Source organism: Apus apus, chromosome 1 (assembly GCF_020740795.1).
Source record: "Apus apus isolate bApuApu2 chromosome 1, bApuApu2.pri.cur, whole genome shotgun sequence".
Taxonomy (NCBI): domain Eukaryota; kingdom Metazoa; phylum Chordata; class Aves; order Apodiformes; family Apodidae; genus Apus; species Apus apus.
The window spans coordinates 167,840,831-167,863,718 of NC_067282.1; the positions used below are offsets into that span (position 1 = coordinate 167,840,831).

The 22,888-nt window shown below is 38.2% G+C and overlaps 1 protein-coding gene across 1 annotated transcript in view; it reads right to left on the reverse strand.

The window, feature by feature from the left end:
• Positions 1 to 1,497: 1,497 nt before the first annotated feature.
• The window catches only part of TRHDE (thyrotropin releasing hormone degrading enzyme), a 212,294-nt gene continuing 190,903 nt past the window's right edge, over positions 1,498 to 22,888 (reverse strand). The window contains exons 16-19 of the mRNA XM_051608023.1: positions 16,950 to 17,117; positions 16,313 to 16,453; positions 10,222 to 10,303; positions 1,498 to 8,355 (exon numbers count right to left, since the gene is read on the reverse strand). Of these exons, the coding sequence (XP_051463983.1) occupies positions 8,215 to 8,355; positions 10,222 to 10,303; positions 16,313 to 16,453; positions 16,950 to 17,117 (532 nt within the window). The 3' untranslated portion in view covers positions 1,498 to 8,214. The remainder of the gene's footprint in view (positions 8,356 to 10,221; positions 10,304 to 16,312; positions 16,454 to 16,949; positions 17,118 to 22,888) is intronic.

Sequence of the window (22,888 nt, forward strand, 5' to 3'; positions counted from 1 at the left end):
CTTTGTCTCAATTGTTTAAAGACTCTCAGAGAGGTATATGCAGTAGAAAAGGGAGGGATAAGACCCCTTTTTGGGGCAACATATCCTAGTTTTTCATAGTTATCTTACATACCAGTATCCCCTCTTAAAGCGAACACTCTCTGCTGGTCCCCAAGCCACCTCCTTGGGTCTCCTGAACTCCTGCCCCAGACATGAATACAGGAAAAAGCGGTACGAAGGGTATGTCTCCATACTCTGCTGACACATGAATACAGGATGCTCAAAATTCTAGCCCCAGTACAACACAGTGAAGTGTTTAATGGAACCAACACTACCAACACACTCACTTGGGCCCCAGCTCTGCTTCCCTGTGCTCAAAGCAGCAATGTTGCTCGTGCTTTGCAAAATCAGGACCTTAAAAATTCCATTTGGCTTTTCAGTAGACTAAGATGTGCAGTACAGAAGCAAACATCCTCATTGTTAAAGAAAAAAAAAAACATTCTGGCATTGAAAGGTATATTTTGAAAAATACAGGGTTGACTTCTACTCCCAGTGATGTCAATGTCAAAGCTCCAATTGACTTCAGTGGGAACATGATTGTATCCAAAGGGTAAATAATTGCACATATTTCACATCTCATTGTTACTTAAAACTGTTCTTCAAAAAAGGAAAATAATAGCCTGAATTCAAGGACTCTATTAAAAAGTAATTTGAACTGCATTCCAGTTGAAATCACTTTTACCAACGAAAAGATCTTTTTGCTTATTCAAAATTTACATAATGAGAAAAGCACAAAAGACAGACTTTGCTCTCTATTCCAGTCTCAGCCCTGTTAGTCTTGGAGTGCTTAACAATACTTTTAAGTCCAAATTTTGTATTTGGATCTCTGCTTTCAACTAGCCCCAGCATTTTAAACTGTTTTGAAAAAATCCTCATGTCAAAAAATACTTTTTCTTGCATGTTTTTCATTGTAAAACCTCAGTGTATCTATTCAGCATTATTAAACTGTTATCTCAACTGAAATGGGAACATAATAAAAAGGCTGGGTATTATTTATCTTAGCCATGTCTCCACATCAGAAAATTAAGACAGTGATGAATTACACATTACTATAGAAAATTTTATTATCAGAGACAAAATTCAGATTTTTTCTGCTTAAAATACAGAAGACAAAGTTTCTCATTTAAAAAAAAAATCCATTTAGTCAGTCCTTGGTTAGAGTGGAATAAAAATTTTATGTTGAATACACAGCAGTCCCGTATTCATGGAGTAGTTTTTGAAGGCATATCATAGAAAAACACTGTTCTGGTAAACTGTAACATAAATTAATATATTTTATTTGGATAATGGTTTCAATTGCTGATTAGTTCTATATTCATTAATTAACATTGTAAGAATAAATCTGCTTTTATTCCAAAATCAAACAATAAATGAAAAACCTTGCTAAATTTGGCATTTTTAGATACACTGAGAATCAGTTAGTACCTCCCCTCTATATGCAAAATATATGTCTTCGTATTTAAAAAAAAAAAAAAAAAAGAAAGAAAAAAGAGAGAAAAGCAGTTGGCTCTACAGAAGGTAGTGATTTTAAATTCAGCAAAAACACATCACCATTATCTGCACCCAAAACCTGAGCAGAAATAAGTTTCAACCTAAATCACATTCCAGAAGGACTGTTTCAGTCACATGTATAATTGGATACGTTAGTTTGAAGCATGTGATTAATCCCACAGAAATCAGTGGGACCGCCTATATGCCCATAGATGTGGTGGGTCGTGGTCAACACAGCCTCACATCCTGCCTATGTCCAACTGCTTTGCTGAGTTGAAACTTTTGAGTAAGATCTGTAAATGTAAGTAACCAATGAAAGATTTTTCTAAGCAAAATGTCCAGAATCACAAGTTATATATGCATGTATATATGGAACATAGAGAGAACTGTGGCATTATGCAATGATCTATACTTCCTTTAAATGAAAAACACTCTTTTGTGTGAAACCATTGGTGAATCGTATCGAAACTGAGCCAGCTCCACCTCTTGCTTGACAAAGAACTGAATTCCAAAGAGTACAGATCTGAGAACTGATGGAAAAGTATGTTCTTCTAATTACAGTATTCAGAATTAATCTAAGGCTGAGACAGAATTAATAGAGGGACTCATCCATTATAACCAGCACTAATAGCTGCAGGACTTCTTCTTAACGTATCAAAAGATCTTACATGTGGAGTCTCTCGGGAAAATAATGCAATTTATTATCAAGCCTTTATTTTCAACGGTATGATCCATTTATGTCATTGACGTGTATGTAGTGGAACAGACCATTAGTTTTCAGGGAATCAGTTTATGTTTATCTTCTGCAAAAATAGAGCAACACCTTTCAGTAAAACATCAGACAGGAAGCTACAATCTCTGTTTTTATAAGGCTATACATCTCACCCACACCAAAGCCTATTGTCCTTCATAAATAAAAACAACATAGCAAAAGTACATTTACACATATAATAAAGCTGTCTTTGTACAGGGTAGTTATACAGAAATTATAATGATGTTTCCCTTAGAAACTGTCAGAATATTTTTTCACAGAATGTCTAAGTCCAGGGAAGTCCATCCCTGCTGAAATCTACTGTTTGTAGCAAAAAGAGAGGGTAGTAGCCACACTCTTTGCAGTACAGTATTCTGTGGTTCTCCAAACATATTGTAAAGCTTTATGACATTGGAACCAATTGCAAAGTATCATTACAAGTAACAAAAAGGAAAACAAAAAATACTTGTCATCCAATATCTGCTACTGAAACATAGATATAAATACACGAGATATCCTGTGCACCAGCCCAGCCGTCACCTTAGGGGGCTGTTTTGAAAGCAATGGGTTAGATCCTCAGCTGCAATTCCCATCAGTCACTTCAACGGATCTACCTCATTTTAAGTGGACTGAAACATATCCCAGAGAACAGAGACTGCATCATGGCTCTTGGTCTTGTCCGTTGTACCACGGCTATCCTTACCAGGCAAATCCAAGCGATGCTGCCTAGGAAATGTTGGGACACTCTGGACAAAGCCTCCTGGCTCATGACTGCCTGCTGCAGCACAGTCCTCTCTGCTCTCACAATGCTGCTTATCCCTCTGCTCTCTACTGACATCGCTTTGATAACCTTAGGAAACAGTGCATGTAAAACAAGCAAAGCATTCAGAAACGCTGCTTGGCAAAGTCACGCTTAATTCACTAGTCACAAATCAGGCAAACAGAAATGTTTTTTTTCTGAGAAAGGACACTGGGTCTGACCTACTTGCTTCTGTAGATGATTCTCCTTAAACATATCTCAATTAAACTGGCTCCACACCTGTTTTATACAATCTGACCTCAACTGCCTGGAGTAATTCTGAGGTTGAGTTACTCTGCACTGACAGCATCAAGACACAGGGTGGAGTCAAGCTCAATCAGCTTTTTCAAAATATACTTTATTTTAAAATTCTGCACCAAGTAGGGCATGTGACCTTAGTTTAGTGAACAATCTGTATACATAGCACCCCCTTTACCCCTTTCTTCTCATGGAAAACTAAATTGCTAATGTTAGCATGGACTACTTGCTCAAGTCAGAGTGGTTTCAGTGGGTTTCAGTATTGGTTTTAAGACAGGCAGAAGCTTCCACAGTCACCCACAGCGGCCCATTTTTTTACAGCTTTGTATGCAAAAAAGGGAAGAGTTACTAGTGCCATACAGATTTGTAGACGCATCTGAATTTTTTCACGGTATTAGTAGAGTAACTACTATCATATTACCACAAATAATTTGTAATGATATCCTTCCAAACCATTCATTAGAAAAAGGCCTGAGAAACTCATGGAACATTTTCAACATTAACAAAAATATCATAAAGGAAAAGACTGTCTATGTTCTTATACATACTTGAAAATTCAAAATGTTTGACTGAAACTACTTCTGAAGAATGGACATTACTATATTCTAGACCTTTACAAAGCTTTGGTCAGCATTTTTCAGCTGGGGTGATGAGATCTCAGGGATTTAGGTTTTTCTATGCAATGCAGGCTCACTAACTGGACCTTGTTTTGCTGCTAGTACAAGGCAATGACACTAACCTCTGAAGATCACGCACAACCCATAAACGGCAAAGGGACCTTCTGTCCTCCCTCCCAAGCCGAGGGAAACTTGTATGGAGGCTCTATGCACTTCAGTGGTTCCCAGCTGCCTTCCTGACCTGAGTGGGCTGGTGGCAGCAGTGGGTGATGCAGCCAGCAGCTTCTGGATTGCTCCATCCAACACTGGGCAAACAGCCTCTACTCTGGCTGCTCAGAAGCAGGAATGTTCTTTTACTCCTTCATGCTCACACTGGCACTGTGCCTATAAACCCTGCTTAGGACAGGGAGGTATTTCCTTTGACACTCTAAAGCTCGGTGAAATATCCACTGCAGTTCAAAAGCTACACAAAAAATAATCTTCAGTATCCAACATAGTATCAGAATTCTTGCTATATTCACCAAAAAGATCATCAAAGATCACAAATATGAATGTACTTAAGGACATACGAAATTTTTCTCATAAAAATCAATGTCCATGTACTCCCAGTTATAACAGAAGTGGTATTCATTTCAGAAGATTGTTTTCACATTGTTCTGCCCTAGTTACAATTAGTACCTACTATCATTTTAACAGCTATTAGCAGTGCATACATGAATAATTTTACCAGCTACATGGTGATAGGCTGAGATTTTTTGTAGTAGACAATGTTCTAAAAATGCAATAGGTATTTTTACAATAAGTATATTGTTATGCTGGCATAACGTTGTGTCTATTCTTAAGTCTTCCTGTATGATTCAGTAAGCCATAACAATTAATAACTGCAAAGGCTCCTAAGTCATACAAAGGCTGATAAGAGATACAGATCTCATAAAATCTTTGTAAAACAATGCCCATGGCTTGGGCGAGGTCAAAATCCACACTGGATCCACATTTTGCAGCATCCCCTCTCACTAGAAAGGAAAAAAATTAAATCCTCGATTTGAAAATGATGAAAAGTTTGGAGGTTTTGGCTTCCTAATCACAATCCAAATTATAAAAACAGAGCCAATCTTTAGATAAGGACAAAGGAAGAAAAGGGCTAGTAAAGGAGAAAGAAAATCAATAAGATAAATAGATTTTTCTAAGCAGACTGTATTAGAGTTTTCTAGGAGGCATCAACTATTCTTTAACACATCGCTGCATGGAGCTTCTTGTTGAAAAAAGTTTCTAAAGATAAATAATGAAATGCAGGGAGGTTTGAATATTGCATAAAACAGCTATAGTTTTGTTGGATTTAATCCATTTAAGTTTAATCCTGATTCAGTGTGAAACAGCAAAATACAAAATATAAAAAATAAAATAATAGGGAATTATAATGGAAAGGCCAGCTCAACCTTAGCTATAGCAGTAATATGAGCATTACTAGAGTACAACAACTGTCAGCAATACATCAACAGGTATGTATAATACACATATCTAGAAGTTGCTATCTGTGGTAGACCACTTGCTCAAGGCCACTAAAATATTAACTTACATCCAACACCAGCTAAATGTGCATGAACTTTAATTCAAAGAAGCAACAGTGGAAATTTCTGTGCACTGTGCAGAAGACACAGGTTGATATAAACGTTTGACTTTGGGACATCTTGTTAGCCTGTCCTTAAGCAGCAGGAAGATCAGAAACTTCCACACGCATCTTGGAGTTATGTGGTCTAATCTGTGGTGCTGAAAAGGAAAAGTCATCAAAGACAGTCCTGAATAAAATTGTAAAGGGGCAGACCATTATGCTCACTTATTTTCTCCAAAATCCTCAAAGCGACTCACGTTTGAGGGCTTTATTTTCTGCACACTCTCTGGATATCATCATTTTGGGCTTCATTGCAAGGTATAGGTTGTATTAAAGAATATTTGGCTTGCTTTTTTATTGTAAAAAAATCTGCATGTAATTTTTGTTCAGTAGAAACTAAAAATGTGACGCTACATACTGGCATTCAGGTTGAGTTTGGTCAACCAGATAAAATAATACTTTGCACTTTCAAAAACCTTTCATCAGAGAATATTCAAGTGCTTTGCTAAAATTAGTCAAACCTCACAACCCCTCTGTGAGGTAGGTAAAACACATAGGAGGAGCATTTAACTCAACTTGGACATGATAACATCTCTGGGCATTAGATTCACTACCAGTGCAAGATACCACAAAGGTTTAGGGCTTACTATAAGGCAAAGAGTTAACAGTAAAAGAGCACAAGATGATTCCCTCTTCTTTTGGTTATATGCGGCCAAGCTAGCATGTGGTGCTATGCAGCACCAAACAATGGAGCAAATGCCCACAGAAGGATTTCAGACACCCAATCCATAAACAGCACCCCCTGCACAGTAAAAGGCATAAATGACAGGCTCCAGGTGGGTACAACAGCTTAGTTATGGGATGGATCTACATGTTCTTGAGGAGCAAAGTATTATGTGAATGAGAGCCCAAAAACAATACCATCACCACACAACTCTGATAATATCTGATGATGCTTGTGTTTGGTTCTTTTTGCACTAACGTTTCAATTCACAACATACTGGGGAGAAGCGACTGCAACTGTGCAGCATGTTGACATCCTCCAAACTGTGAAGGAGACAACGGCTGTTCTTTACTTTGGCTGGCCTCATGTTCGAAATGTACAGGGCCATGATGTGGTCAGATGGTTGTGACAGACTGGGATGAGATAAAGAAACACTGTCGTATATCTACACTCCCCCTCTGAAGCAGCTGCAGTCTGCCTCCTGAATACTCTGTAGTTTTGTGGTTTTACTTCTTTCCATGGTGCAAACATGGGAAAGTATTTGGCAACCACCAGTTTTATCATCAACACTTAGCACCAATGCTGCAGGCAGTCATTGCACAAGTAGCAGTTCCACTGTATTACTGATCTTTCAGATCAAGGATTGAGAAAAAATAAACAAATTATTAAGAAAAGAGTAGCTTATCTAGAAGGTCTATGTGTAAACAGAAAGAAAACCATGTTTTTGGTATTAGCCAGTGCAAATAAACATACATATACACACGCCTCTTTCTCCCTATTCCTCTTTTCTAAGTTGGCATAAATTTTACATCCCATATTTGCAAAAGTATTGCCGACATGGAGAATCTGACCTGTCTATCATAATAAATCATTAGAGAGGCTGGTCTACCACATGTAAGACAGCCCTCTTGGTTAATTTTATGTCTTTGCATGCAAGGTATTCTTGTTTGGTAATTTCCATTTTAATCCTGTTTACTAATAATACTTGTGCTCTATCAGCTGCATAACTTTCTACTGCACAGGTTGAGTGACCCATCGTGAATACCACTGCCTTGTAAAATTACTGAGAAGAGGTGGTTCATGGATTCTGTGCAATCAACACAAAGCTCCCCTCAAACACTTCATATGTTCACAGCTTAAACTACACTGTTCCACCGATCAGCAGTGAATAAATATATATAATGCATGGATGAAGCCCTTCTCTCTCATTCTCATTTTCTTCCTTTCCACTCCCCCTTCATCTCTCTCCTTGCTCTCTCTGCTGCTTATTTAAATATGGGAGTATGGAGACTGCAAATACAAGTGGCAACAGAAGAAATGAGCTGGCATCTTCGTAATCATTAAGAGACAATCTGAACAGTAGACTAATTGGCAGCTAGCAGCAAAGCTGACTTTACATCTTCTATTGCTCCAGATTGGAAGCCTTCTGCATTTCCTTTTCCTTCCTTTCCTTTTGTTCATTGCAACACTGATTGTCGTGGATAGCCTTTGTGCTTTGTATAATGGCCATCTTTGATGTAACTGGAACTCACATACAAAATGTGGCTGTTATACATAAGCATGCTAGGATACAGGCAGGGACGGTACAAACATGCACAAAATTGTCTTTGAAGGAGTTTCTGTTTGGTTTTCTTCAACATTTACATGCACCACTTAATATCATGTTTGGCTGTGTACACCGAGGACTGGATTTCACAAGCATTCATGATCTTCTCTTCTTAAAAGCTTCTTGACAATTTCACAGGAGCCCAGAGTTTAAAAAAAAAAAAAAAAAAAAAAAAAGAACCCACATTTAAAAAAGGAAAAAAGCCCCTTCTCCCTGCAATGTGATCTTGTCTTCATCATTTCTATGTTGAACACTTTTTAAATGTCTCCTCTTCCTCATGAATCAAAGCTTCATGTTAAATGATCGGCTTGAAAGACAGGTTAATGTGTCAAGGATTTTCTTAGCCACTGGAATAGTTCTTCCTTATAAAGCCTTTGCCACCGCACATTGGCTTCCACTGTTTCCACAGCACGAGAGAAAGAGGCAGCTCCTTCTTCGTAGCTCTTTATAAAGTTCTTTAGCTGCAATTACAAGTTAACAGGTTAAATTTGCAGGAACTAAAGAAAGTAAATATTTACAGCGCACACAAACAAGTCAGGCATTTAGGACTAAACTCCTTGATCACCATTGAAGTAAAGGTAATACTGTGTAGAAAGATGGAATAGGCTATGTAATAAGACAGCAGACTACCAATTCCGTGTGATGCAATTGCTTCAAATGGCACTGGAAGATATTGACATGCCAGTGCCAGATCACATTAATATCATTACCCCCTTCTCTCCTGTAGCCCAGCTGCTGCAATGCACAGACAGCTGGGCTGCTCCAAGCTTTTATTTCTACCTAAGAAACCAAACTGGGAGCACTGGAAATTATTCTGATTCAGGTTTATATACAAATATCAGCAGAAGGCTGCCCTGATGTCCTCTTTTATTGGCCTTCATAACCAATTTATTTTGATTTGCAGAACCCTTTCGATGATATAGTACAGGTTTGCCGATCAGAAAAGGAAGCGATGGCTACAGTGTGAAGAGAATGGCAAAACAGCAAGTGGGCACTCATTTGAGGATTTCTGAATGCCTGAACAGATTCTTTCCTTTATCAGAATTTTTTAATCTTTTTTCAGCAGACTGAAAACGTCCCAGCTCTATTCTTGCATTTACTCAAACTACAGGACTATCACCTGGATTACTATAATGCTGATGGCACCGCTGTGCTTTGAATTACTGTTCTTTTTAAGTGTGAAATGCAAGGCTGATCTGCACAGTAGGTTACTGGCAATGTTGACTTGCATAAAATTAGGTGGTTTTAGCAACACTTATTCATAACTAGTTAATTTTTGTTTCCGGGCGACACCAAATTCACATTTTTTATTTAAATCTAACCTCCAACAACATCTCTTGGTGCATGGGCTCAAAACTGAAAGCTGATCCTTCAACTATTTCATTCCCATAACACTTAAAGCATGGAAAGGACCTGGAAACTATCAAAATCAGCCCTTGCCTGATCTCAGTTTTTTATATTAAAATGTTTACATGGTCTGCTTCTTTTAGGGGAAGTATAAACAAGCAGCTTGCCAATGCTATCACAGAGGGGGAAACTAAGACTACAAAAGGCTTCTTTGCGCAGCACAGATACTCAAATCTGGCCAGCATTGTCCTTCCCACCTAGGTAGCTTTCAGGAAATCAGCTGCAGCTCTTCCCTAACTTCCTAAAGCCACTACACTCGAGTGGAGATAAATGGTTGGACACAAAATATCACAGTCCAATCAAAGTCCAATTAATGGTGATTATGTTGCATAAGAATAACTCAATCCATTTGGGCTAATGTGGAGCAGCTGCGAAGCACTGCATAATACAACAGCACTACTATCTCTGTCAGGGCACGTTAAGGTAAAAAGAGAAGTCTTTGCAACCTAAATAAGTACTTAGCATTTAGAACAAATTATTGTGGTGTCATTTGGCCAGAATATCAGATTAACAGCTTTTCTTACATGGAAATACTATAGGCAAAAGAAAAACAGAGAAGGCACTGGCCACTTCTACTTTCAACACTGGTTTTTTTTTAGGGTTGCACGCTGCAGCATAAACTAATGTGGACAGAAAAATCTCATCTTTAGCTTCTCAATAGTCAAGAGAGAAGAAAAACAAACCTACATATCTAGCCAACTACAGAGAAGTGATCACACTACCCACTTCCTGACACCATCTCTACCCACTCGGTGTCTTTGCAATCTGCTCCCCATCTTCATGCTGCCCAGCTGTAGCACGGGCCTGCAGCTCCACCAGATTAACCAGAGTTCCCAGGCAATTGACATCTTAGTGCTCCTGCTCTACTCCATGCTTACAACAAATACAGCCTCACACGCCAAAAGTAATTTAAAAATTACCTCTCTTAGCTCTTCTTCCGTATTGAGGAATTCTGTGACTCCACTGACAAGCTTCGAATTCATAAATAATGCTTCTCCATACCTGCAAGGGCAAAAAGAAGATGCACAGAGAGAGAGTTAGTGCAAGTGCCAGAGCAGCTGGAAATTAGAAAGTAGCCTTCTGCAAGTGAGGCAGAAGGCATGGGACCGATACTGGGGAACCAAGGGTATAGCACTGGAACTGAACCTGGACTGAGACCTTCTTCTAGGCTGAACTAATATAGTTAACTTGTAATCAGACGCTACTAAACACAATGGGCTTAAATATAGCTGCAGAGGAGAGCTCCACAGGAGGAGAGGACCAAACCACAGCAATGCCTCATGCTCAACAAAACAGCTTTCCATGTAATGACACCAAGCAGTTCAAAATACAGGCACCAAAGAAGGAGCAGAGGAGCAGTTACGGAGACGTATTCTGAGAAACCCTTTTAGTCATACCATTAAAACAGACTTGCTGAAGTGCTGCAGCCTCTCTGCATTTTGTATTAATCCACCTCATCTACATTACAAATAGCTTCTAGATAAGTGAACTGAATAAAATTCTCTTGTTCTAGTACCTGATAATTAAAATAAATAATACTGATAGAGAATAATATTGCTAAAATAATCCCCTGGGCCATGATGCAGCATCTTCAGATAACTAACTTGGAATGAAAATCTGAAAGCTTGGGCAAGGAATATTTCAAGGCTGATGTGTAATGGGACAGGATATTCAACAGCAATCAGCAATGAGCTCCTGCAGGTAGTTGCTTTGAAACTGACCATTCTAATTCTGTTGTTACACATGCTTTTCCACAAGTTTTTTCAATCCCCCAAATGAAGCATCTACATCATGTATAAGATTAACCAGACTACTCCTGACATTTTGCATTCATCTTGGAATAGTTTGTGGAGCTTTTTTTTTAAAGTGCCTAAGTAATGTAGAATGGAAACCAAAAGCAAGTTTTGTGTTCAAGTAAGATGTCATTCAGCATAGTAAGAGGCACTTGACAAACAGTTATCCTTATCTTATCCTTACCCTTATCTGCACATACATCCAAAGCAACATCTAGCTAATCTGAACATGACTGTTTTTAAGATAGGGAATCCAGCTCTCCTGTCAGACGTGTAAATAATACCAATAGACTTCACTGCGATCAAGTTTATCTGAGAGAACAATTCAGTTCACACTGACTTAGTGGTGGAATTCAAAATTTAAAGTGAAATGAACTAGCACAGTCACAGCCTTCTGTTCTGCTTCTATTAATCCCAAATTAATTACCCTTAAATGCTTAGGTACTGTAAACCACAATCCTTTCAAAAGGAAGAAAAAAGGGAAAGGCAGAGGGATAGTCCCAGAGAGAGGGATAAAAGAGGGCAAGGAAAATAACTGTTTTTTTGGAGAATATTCTGTTTTAGGGAAGGTGTACAGTGTGTTGCTTGCTACCTTTAGCTTCTGTGAGGGGAAACAGTTACAGTTATCAAAAATCCTACTCCCTGACCAATAATAACTGAATTATTCATGGATATTCCAGCAAGTACATCTCTTTCTCCAAAACTTCAGTTACACTGACATATACAGGCATCCAGATGCGAATGCCTCCTACAGGAAGCATGGATTTCATGGCCCTTTAAGCATGTTCAGGCTTTCTAGCAAAGTCCTTTATTATTACGGTCTCAGCTTAGCCTCATAACTGACTGCTTGGAAAACTGGAAGCTCCTCTTGATGGGGTCTTTTGACAAGGTTACTAATCCACTTTACAGAAGTGACCTCATAAATAGTGCTGCAGGAATTGTATTATTCTTGCTGTCTGTATTGTAGCCACAGTGTAAACAAGAAGTAGCAGAATTCCTTCCAATGAAAACGATACCTTTTTGATAAATACTTGTGTTGATTACTGCCCATTACGCATATTTGGTAAAATGTCAGCCACTAGCAACAATTTTTAAACGGGCTCTACCGGCAAACAATTTAGAAAAGCCACCTCCCAAAACAGTATTTTGCAGGATTGAAACATATGAATAAATAGAAAAAATGTTTGGGCTTGCAATTATCAGTCTTCCCACCCTTCACAGGAAAGACAACAGCACTGCAGAATCAGGACCTTATGTGCCTGAGATCCCTGGTGAAACCCTGGAGTCACAGGCTCTTCACCAGCTCCTTTACTTCTGGGGATGTGAACCTCCAGTGCCTTATACTTACACTGCCTTTGCACTTGAGCCAACTCAAGAGGCAGCACAGTCCATGTACTTGGGAGAGATGTAAATGGCTTCCCAAATATTGTCAAAAACCAAAATGCTGAGAAATGATTCAGCACTTGAAAATGCAGGAATTCTTACAGGCAGCTGTTTGGATTAAATTTTCACACACAGACACACACATGTACACACAATGAAAATTATTGAGGAGCCGAGGCAGTGCCTGCTCAGGTAATAGGGACTCAATTATAGCATCTTTCTCTTTTTCAAATGTTAGCAGTCTTGGTCCCACTGATTTTCTACAAAACACATGTTAGGCACCTCAATTTCTATGTCACCTTTGTAAATGGGTTATGAGCAATTCTGAAGATTTTATCAGTATCCTCTGGGCAATATGATTACAAACATAGTGTAAAAATATAAAGGGATAACAATACCTTGTTGTCATTCTACCTCTGACATGCTGTGCTTTAGAGAAAATAGTGTTCTAGCATAATTGAATCATCCTCAGCTATCGCACATTACTATCTCAGACAGCAACACCTTTTATAACAAATTCAATGGGAAATACCACTGAGAAATCACCTTATTAAATTAATGTTTCATACAAAGTATTTTATTTTTAAATAAAATTAAATAATTAATTATAATTGTAGTGAAATATGCCTTGGGACAGAATATACTTGAACTATAATTTTGCAATTAAACTTGTGTTTTAAAAATTAACTACTGTGACAGACTGAAATCAGAAGCCCAATTTTGCGTTCCATCATGTCACTGATTCACTGATCATTTTCAGGGAGCAAGGTGTTAGACTAATTCCAGCCTCTCAAAGTCTCTCTTAAAAGGTTTTAATCTAAAACTACAAAACAAAGTTATCTATATATATGAACTGCTTTATTCCACTGCATTGAATCCTCTGGTGATTGATAAAACCTCAAGTGGATGTCCCTTTCAGAAAAATGCAACTGCTACAATCCTTTTGGTCTGACTTCTGTTTGGAGATCAAATTGAATGTAGATAACATAAAGTTTGTGTCGGGCAAAGAGGCAGACTCTCTGTTGTTTTCTCATTGAAAAAAGGACAGTAACAGGCTTCTGGTGAGGTCTTTCTGATTGTTAGGAACTCACATAACACAGTCATGCATTCCAAGCAAGGGAGAAAAACACAATTCAAAATTTAGGTGAAGTTAAGCTATATAAAATTAAAAAATTAACAACCGGTGCAGTTTCCAAATCTTTTTCATTTTCTACGCTGCTTAACCTTGTCTAAGTCTAAAATCACAGGTTTTAGCTAGGTTGTCAGATGTATGTACTTACTAAGGCAGGAGACAACTTCTGCATACTTCTTTGTGATTTTGACAGACTTATGCCTAAATTCCCAACAAATCCCTGGAGGAACCTGAAAAATTATTTGCTATCCAAAGCATAACCAACTGCACTGGGCTGCACAATAGTAACAGGTCTGTCATCCACTTTCTGTGTAAAAGTCCAGTCCTTGGAATAATCATTCCAGAAGCAGAGGATTCTTCGTTTTTAAACTCTTCAGCACTCTTAGAGCTTTTCAGAAATTGCTTTCAAAAAGTGTGCTTCTGCAATATAAACTTCCCAAACCAATTTCAGCTCAAACCTATTTTCCCAGTTGAACTTCTGTTAGGGGTCAGAAAGGGCTTCTAGAGATTATGAAGTCTAACCCCCCCCGCCAGAGCAGGACCACCACAGAATCTAGGGCAGGTCACACAGAAACACATCCAGATGGGTCTTGAAAGTCTTCAGAGAAGGAGACTCTGCAGCCTCTCTGGGCAGCCTGTTCCAGTGCCCCATAACCCTCACAGTAAAGAAGCTTCTTCTCATGTTGAGGTGGAACTTCCTGTGCTCTAGTTTGCATCCATTGCCACTTGTCCCATGACAGGGCATGACTGAAAAGAGATTGGCCTCTCCTTCTTGACACCCACCCTTAGATATTTGTAGACATTAATAAGATCCCCTCTCAGTTTTCTCTTATCTAGACTAAACAGCTCCAGGTCTCTCAGCCTTTCCTCATTAGACAGATGTTCCAGTCCTTTAATCATCCTCGTAGCCCTCCATTGGACTCTCTCAAGTAAATCCCTGCCCCTCTTGAACTGGGAAGCCCAGAACTGGACACAATACTCCAGGTGGGGTCTCACTAGGGCACAGTAGAGGGGAAGGAGAACCTTCCTCAACCTGCTGGACACACTCTTCTTAATGCACCCCAGGATATCACTGGCCATCTTGGCGACAAGGACACATTGCTGTTCCATGGACAACTTGTTGTTCACCAGGGTTCCAAGCTCCTTCTCCATGGGGCTGCTTTCTAGCTAGTTGGTTCTTAACCTGGACTGGTGTATCCGGTTATTCCTTCCCAGGTGTAGGACACTTATTCTTGTTGAACCTCATTAGATTCCTCTTTGCCCAGCTCTCCAGTCTGTCCAAATCTTGCTGAATGGCTGCATGGCCTTCCAGTGAGTCAGCCAATCCTCCCAGCTTCATATCATCAGCAAACTTGCTGAGGATACACTCTGTCCCCTCATCCAGGTTGTTGATGAAGATGGTGAAAAGGACTGGACCCAGCACTTATCCCTGGGGATTCCACTAGTTACAGGTCTCCAGCTGGACTCTGCATTGTTGATCACCACCCTCTGGGCTCTGTTATTTAGCCAGTTCTCAATCCACCTCACTGTCCACTGTTCTACTGCACACTTCCTAAGCTTGCTCACAAGGATGTTACAGGAAACAGTATCAGACAGTGTCTCCCATAAAGTATTATCCAAAATGGCATTAACAACTTTTTGATTCTTTAGGAAAGTTGCACAGTCTCTGAGCTGCCTTGGCTCTTCTTTCAATGTCATAACACCTATAGTAAGTTTGTATCTGTAATCATCAGCCACTAGGATGTATTTAAACACAGCATCTTAAATATACAACATTCTGTGCTGCACTAGATGGCTCCTCTCAAGTCCAGAATAGAACAGAACTCAAATCCTTTTTCTGTCAACACCATGGGAATGATTTGGCATGGAGTGCCTGAAGCTCTTGGACATCTGCCTTTAAGAACTTGAATCTCATCCGAGTTATGATCCCTTCTAATCTATCAGTATCAGATGAGCTGCTGTGAAAACTTTCCGACCCTTAGATTCTTCCTAAACAATTAAATAAATTTCTTATTTACTGAATTAATGTCAAAACCATAATCAGAAAGGAGTTTAAAATGCTATCTGAGCTTCTAAGTAGGAGCATGTATCACCTGTTCAAAGAGAAAGAAAAGCAGGTATAAGGAACAACCTAGACTCCTTCCTGTTCATCTTTCTAAATTCAAACTATTGCTCCGCTATTACTTGAACCTCACCTGAAACACAGAGTTGAACGAAAGGGGATGGCACTATATTAGTATCCTTTTTAAAATGGAAATGTTTCAAAGAGGATTTACTGTTAAACTAACGTGCTTGAAAAGTGTTTGTTTTGGGTTTTCTTCTGTCAGACTTAAAATCAGCAGAATCCCTTTGGGAACTGCTGCTTTTTAATCTGTGTAAAAGTATAACTGCAGTACTTGACATATAGATAGAATTCATTATCATAAGTGCAGACACAATACAGTAATAGATATATATATATATACAGATCATCACCAAGAGATAAATGTTTCTATGCATGTGTGTGGTAATCCATGAATAAATGTATTTATGACTCATATATATATATATATATATATATATAATATTTAGAGACATCTCTTTTATGGATTTTTAAAAAATGGACTAGCTTCAGGAATTTATATGAATACATGCATATACAATACTTACATGAATTACATCAAAATAAGAAAATGAAAGTAAATTTGAACTTTTTATCTTTACCTAGCATTTAATATTTTCCATTTTTCTCTGAAAAACTTCCAAGCAAGATCCCTTCCATGTGGATTTCGAGCTACGTGGATTATCACATCAATTGCATCCTGATCCAGGACAACTTCTGAGTTGAGAGACAAATTCAAAAGCCTAGTGAAAGAAAAAAAAATCCTATTTATCTTCAGCAACACATAGTCTTAACAACACCACATCTGAAAACTCTCAGAAAAAAAAAAATCATAGCAACATCGTTTAGTCTCCATGTGAGTTCAGTGTTTACTTCTCTGATTTCAAAGACCAGACAAATTTATGAATCAGAAAAATCTTGATGAAAAAGAATTTCAGTAAATGCTGAACGGAATTTTACATGTGTATTTTAATTACATCAGTAAGACCACAATGGTCAATAAATTTAAATAAAGTATATGCTAACAACAAATAACAGCAATCATTATAGGATTTCAAACATTTTCAATCAACATAAGACTATTTGGATGTGAAAAGACATATTATATGTAAATTTTCATATTCATTAAGGCCTGTGCTTGAAAAACACAGTTCTTTAATTTAGACCAAAGCTCAAGTGATAATCCATAACTGTTGGAGCAATTAATGCTAATAGCCAGATACAGATATATTTTTGTACCTGTTAAGCAAGTTTCTGTCATCACTGCAAGTTAAGGCTTCTAATAATATCTTCTTCTCAGACACTGCTGTGGTAGAATGAAATTTCATCCAAATGAACTCCCATACATCTTCATCCATCAGTGAAACTCCTGTACAGTAGACAATGTCTCTCACATTGAGTGGGATCCTACAAAACAGATCAGTAATAGCATTGTAGTAAATAAGCAGCCTCTTGATACTGGAAACAAAGGACGAATATGACTACATTTATGAGACTCCAAAATTAAAGTGCAAGAGTAGTCTTTTTTGGAATATTACATTTGCATCTCTTTACTGACACCAAAATCTCTTCCAGGTCATCCTAATGGATTTTCTAAAAGGTAAGACATGCTTGCCATTCTTTTCATAATGCTGTCACACTGTCAGGAGACAAATTATGGTTATCCAGTTCATCAACACATAATGTCCCACATAACCTGAGGGACATTTAACGTAAGTTCTCCAAATTAGCATGGGATCTTCCCACTCTTGCTGGGCTCTGAGCCAAATCTCCTCTTCTTGTCCTTAGTACTGGGGTTTTAGAATGGGAGCTGATCAGAGGTGCTATGTCTCCTCTCTCCCATGAACTGCTACCATCTAGCCAGTTTAGATTGGTACTACAGTGCAGATCCTGGCATGGTTCGAAATCTTACTGTTTCTTCTCCTCCCACAACCAAACCTTTTTATGAGAACATGCCCATCCTGACCCATGCCAGGCAATTAACATTGCTATAGATATGACCATACAGCTCCAGCAATGCCTACATGGCACCAACACATAGATGGGACTTCCAAAAAATGCAGCTTCCATAGTTCACCCCACCTGATGCTTCCTGTTACCTTCTTAGATTTTTTCCCTCTCTGTTCAGATGACCTAAGAGCTTGGCACTGAAAAGTAATTCTCCTGTGATTTACCCAGGATAAATTTTGGTTTATGTGTGATCTATGCAACTGCATCTGTCACCCCTATAGAACTGCTACAACACAAAAGCAACCAGAAAACCCTTAAAGCTGAACAGGTCCATTAAAAGAAATAGTGTTTAAACATATATAGGCAGTAAAGACAAAAAATCATCACTTTCACCAGTCTTGCCATACGACTGAGTTTTGAGTTACAAAAAATGAACTAACATTAGCAAAATGAGAGTTTGGTTGACATTTACAGAATTATCCACGTGTGCTGAATTTCCATTTCACTATAATGGAATTTGTACTTCTTACTTGAAAGTTGATCATTAAGCCCTTGTTGTGATATTTCAAACATTAATTAATGACAACAGTTTATTTTTCCCTCATTTAACCTTTCTTTCAAAAAGTGCATGCAAAGGAAACTGCATATAATTTAATATATTACAGAAAATAAAGACTATTTATTTAAACACAAGATAGAAATACATACTAAAATTAATGAAGCAAATATTTAGCTGCTGCCTTTGTGTTGGCTTACATTAACCGAGAATGAGGTTTAAAGTTTTCTCAGTAACTACAACTCTCTAAACTTCAGGTCAGCAATTACAGTAACATTAATATGCAGCCATATACACATACCCTGCATAGAACATGAAAGTGGTATTACTTGTCTATGTGTCTTGATTTTCTGATATACTAGGTTGTTTGTCCTTAAAAGCACAACTTCCTTGCCAGCTTAAATATTTTTTGGTTTTTAATTTGTGATATAATACACTGATAACAGCCATAAAAATACAAGCTAGGCCAAAAGGACTAAGGGATGCTACTCTCACCGTGGGACCAAACAACCCATTGTCTCAAACCTGTCTTAACATATAATATCTGAGTATGAAGAGCAACTGAAACCAGTCAAACCTTACTTCAATAAAAGAAGGACTTCCTATCTTGACAGACATGCACTAAATATTTTTTTTTAGAAGCACACATAGTTCTTTCTGAGCTTTGCTGGCAGAAATATTATCTTTGGTTTACTGCAAGAGATGTGACTCAGCCAAAAGATACCCTAAGGAACTATAAGCCACCCGGAAAAGGAAACTCTTTTTTGGTAGATTGTCCTGTTAATTCAGGTGGGAACTGTGTGCTGGAAGGAGAGTCGATCTGTGTTTGGCTAGGACAATCAGAAACAGAAGTACCAAGAAGTGGATTTCTAACCCCAGAAAGGTCAGCATTCCTCACTTGTGAGGTTTACATTTTTTTAATTTACCATAAAACATATTGATTCAATGAGCTTCCCCAGCTACTGCAGTTTTACATTCTAAGTGCCAACACTAGCAGCTTCAGCAGCAGTGCAGTCAGTAACCACAGGCTCATTTGCACACTCTGGGAAGGAAACAGGACTTAAAACAAGTGATGGCAATGATCCCACGCTCATAGCCTGGATGCCCCCCATGCCCCTTGCTAAGAAAACTCTACTGCCACCAAATCAGTAACAGCAAATTTGCAGGGCTGCAGCAGATCTACTCAGTATTATCCATCCAGTTGCTCCAGGGAAGGTTTTAGGTCTCTTATCTACAAGCTAAGTCATTAGGACAATGTGAAAAAATCAGCCCCTACAAAACAAGACATCAAAATAAATACTGATTTTAAATGGCTTAGCTTCAGAAACTACAAAACTTCCAGCTATGAAAAGCTACAAATTACTCCTGTGAGAGGCTTATAATCAAGACTGTAGACAAGGGAGTTCTTGTGGAAATGAAAATTGTTTATGAAAATGCAAATATCCCCAAAGTCTTTTTAACTATTGCCTCAACAGAGAGCCCTCTAATTGAATTTTCTCCATTTGTGGGAAGTTTTGCTTTGTCTCTCCTCCAGTCATTATGGGCCTGTATTTCATCATTACCGAAACATGTGAAATCTCTCTAGTCTACAGACTTTTTTATTTTATAGCTTCACAGAAAATGTTGTTTTAAAATTGCAGTTCAATGGCACTAGATCAGCATGTGGAATGTTTGCCCCTTGTATTAACTGAAGCAAGTGGATAAAATTAGTTTCAGTACTGCCTAGGTAGTAACACTGCAGAACGTATCCCCTTATCTGAAACCTCATCTGGGCCTTCCAGGCTGCTCTCATTTTTAAAGAGCTAATATGATTGATGGATACTTCAGAAGAATAAAGATAAAGATTAACTTTTGAAAGCATCACTTTAAATGGCTTTCATTTTAATACCAATCCAATTTATTTAACATTATTTTTCTTGCTTAAGAGATATGATAGTCAGAATGAAATATGTAGCTAGCAGAGCTAATGTTTAAAAATTAAATACTTGGGGAAAAAAGTTAAAAATTAAACAATTAGAAAAAAATTAATTAAAATCGTGCTGTGCCTTTACAGGGATTTTTTTTTCCAAGAGTGAATAATAAAGCTCTGCAATGAGCTAAGAATAATCTTCTAAGTTATAATTAATTGGTACATACTTGCTCCCATTTAAAGTATGTTTTAACAATTGGAGATACAGTTATAAAATTGGACCATAATTATTTATCTTCTGGGCAAATTGTGTTCTAATTTTTTTAAATGGAATTGCACACAGTTTAGACAGTTCTTTGATTAAGTGACAGATTTCAAAACCATTTAGGGTACTATTTGTCAAAGAAAATTAATCAGAAAAATATTCTTTATTTTTGCAACTATTTAACATTTAACTTGAGCCTATTATTCTTGATGACTATATTTATAGTCTTGTTTAATAGGTTACAAGGTTCAGATAAGACATAACTTTTTTGGCAGATGTTTAATATAGATTCTGTTATAAGGAACACCACCACACAGTATATTTTTTAAGACAGCAGTCTCAAATCTTAAACTTCCATTCTCTATTACAAACTCTAGGAGTCATGTTGCTGGTACCACAGTGCACACATAGGAGGGGACCATCCTCTGCCACAGCACATGCCCAGGATGAAGAGAAGGGGAGGAATTTCCTCTTGAAATCTAAGGCACAGAGCTGTGATGGGCTTGACACTCAGGTCCCTATCACTCATTGAATTTGGGGGATATTAACCAAGGACGGGACTACTCAGGGTGTCTTTGGCAAAGTGGATGCACAAGTGCAGGTCTCCTCAGTTCCAATCCTGTGCTTCTGAGATTTAGGTATCATGTGGGTCTGCCTGAGGCAGGCAGGGTATAAATACATCATCCCTTAAACCATGGTTACTGCAATTGCTCCTTCCCCTTCCTACCACAGATATCCCATAACTGGACATGCGACTAGCACACTCAAGCTCTTCAACACTGATTTTAACAACCAAGTGGTGAGTTAAGAACTTCTTTGTGAGACTATAGATATGCCTTGTTTTGTCCTTCCTGGACGGTTTTTGCAACAAAAAAGATGGTCCTTTCTGTTCAACTGTTTTTCAGAGTTGTGGAGAGATCATTCCTCAATGAGGAAATTTGAGATGAATCTATCTAACCCCTACGGACTGCAAATTAATCTCTGCTAATCCATAATCATTACATATAGGGTCCTTTCATTGTGATCACAAATAGAAGTCAAAAGGTAAAAATGCTACCTGAACCAGCTGCCCCATAGAGCCCAGTTTTGTCTTTCACAAGACAAAATCCTCTCTCTTTTTGAACATACTTCCCACATGGTCTTTCAGAGGGCTAACCCCTTGATTAACTCATGCACTCAACAGTGTTTTCTTCCTCCTTAAACAATTTTATTGACTTGAGTGCAAGTTTCCACTCAAATGCTGTAACAAGCTATTAATTAGTTAAATCACTTCAGCAGCACTGGCTGGCATTAGCTGGCAAAGCTCCAGTAACATTTCAAAACGCATGAATAGCTATGCCTGAATTTTTTCAGTAATTAAAACTTCTAGGAGCTGAGAACATAGAAGAAGGGATTAGTTTTATTGTTTTACATTTATCAGATGCTCATGTGTGAAAAGGGAAGGAAGGAAGGAAGGAAGGAAGGAAGGAAGGAAGGAAGGAAGGAAGGAAGGAAGGAAGGAAGGAAGGAAGGAAGGAAGGAAGGAAGGAAGGAAGGAAGGAAGGAAGGAAGGAAGGAAGGAAGGAAGGAAGGAAGGAAGGAAGGAAGGAAGGAAGGAAGGAAGGAAGGAAGGAAGGAAGGAAGGAAGGAAGGAAGGAAGGAAGGAAGGAAGGAAGGAAGGAAGGAAGGAAGGAAGGAAGGAAGGAAGGAAGGAAGGAAGGAAGGAAGGAAGGAAGGAAGGAAGGAAGGAAGGAAGGAAGGAAGGAAGGAAGGAAAGAAAGAAAGAAAGAAAGAAAGAAAGAAAGAAAGAAAGAAAGAAAGAAAGAAAGAAAGAAAGAAAGAAAGAAAGAAAGAAAGAAAGAAAGAAAGAAAGAAAGAAAGAAAGAAAGAAAGAAAGAAAGAAAGAAAGAAAGAAAGAAAGAAAGAAAGAAAGAAAGAAAGAAAGAAAATAACTATAATTTTTTCATGTTTGCTGCTAATGATTTCCAAAAAGATCTGGTGGGCATCAAACCTGTGAAAAAAGCTAGTGCCTCTTCCAAGCAACCAACAAAAATAATTAACCTGTTGGCCACATTCCCACAAATATTTATGCAGGAGGTTAAACTTAGGCACATTTATAAATTGTTGTAGCACTAGTGTGCCCATGTACACAAAGCAACAAAATTGTTTATCTTAAGTCATTAGAAACAAATAGCAGAGGTGGAAAAGGAAAGAAAAAATGCTTTGCTTAGAAAAACATTTGATTTTCTATAACCTTAGCCAGGCTTCACTGAAATTATCTCAATTAATGACTGGTGATTTGTTATTTATCACTCCCTCAGATCTATGGATAGTTTCCTTGATAGATATGTTACAGACTTCTGTACATTCCTGCAGTGCAATTGTTTGTCAGGTGGCATTTCCATTGAGTAGTTAAAGGTCCATCCAAGCAAGCACACTGCCAGTTTAGGCAGATGGATGGACATGAATCCACTGTTCCTTGCAGAGAAAATACAAATTCTGCACAAACAAGTATGGAG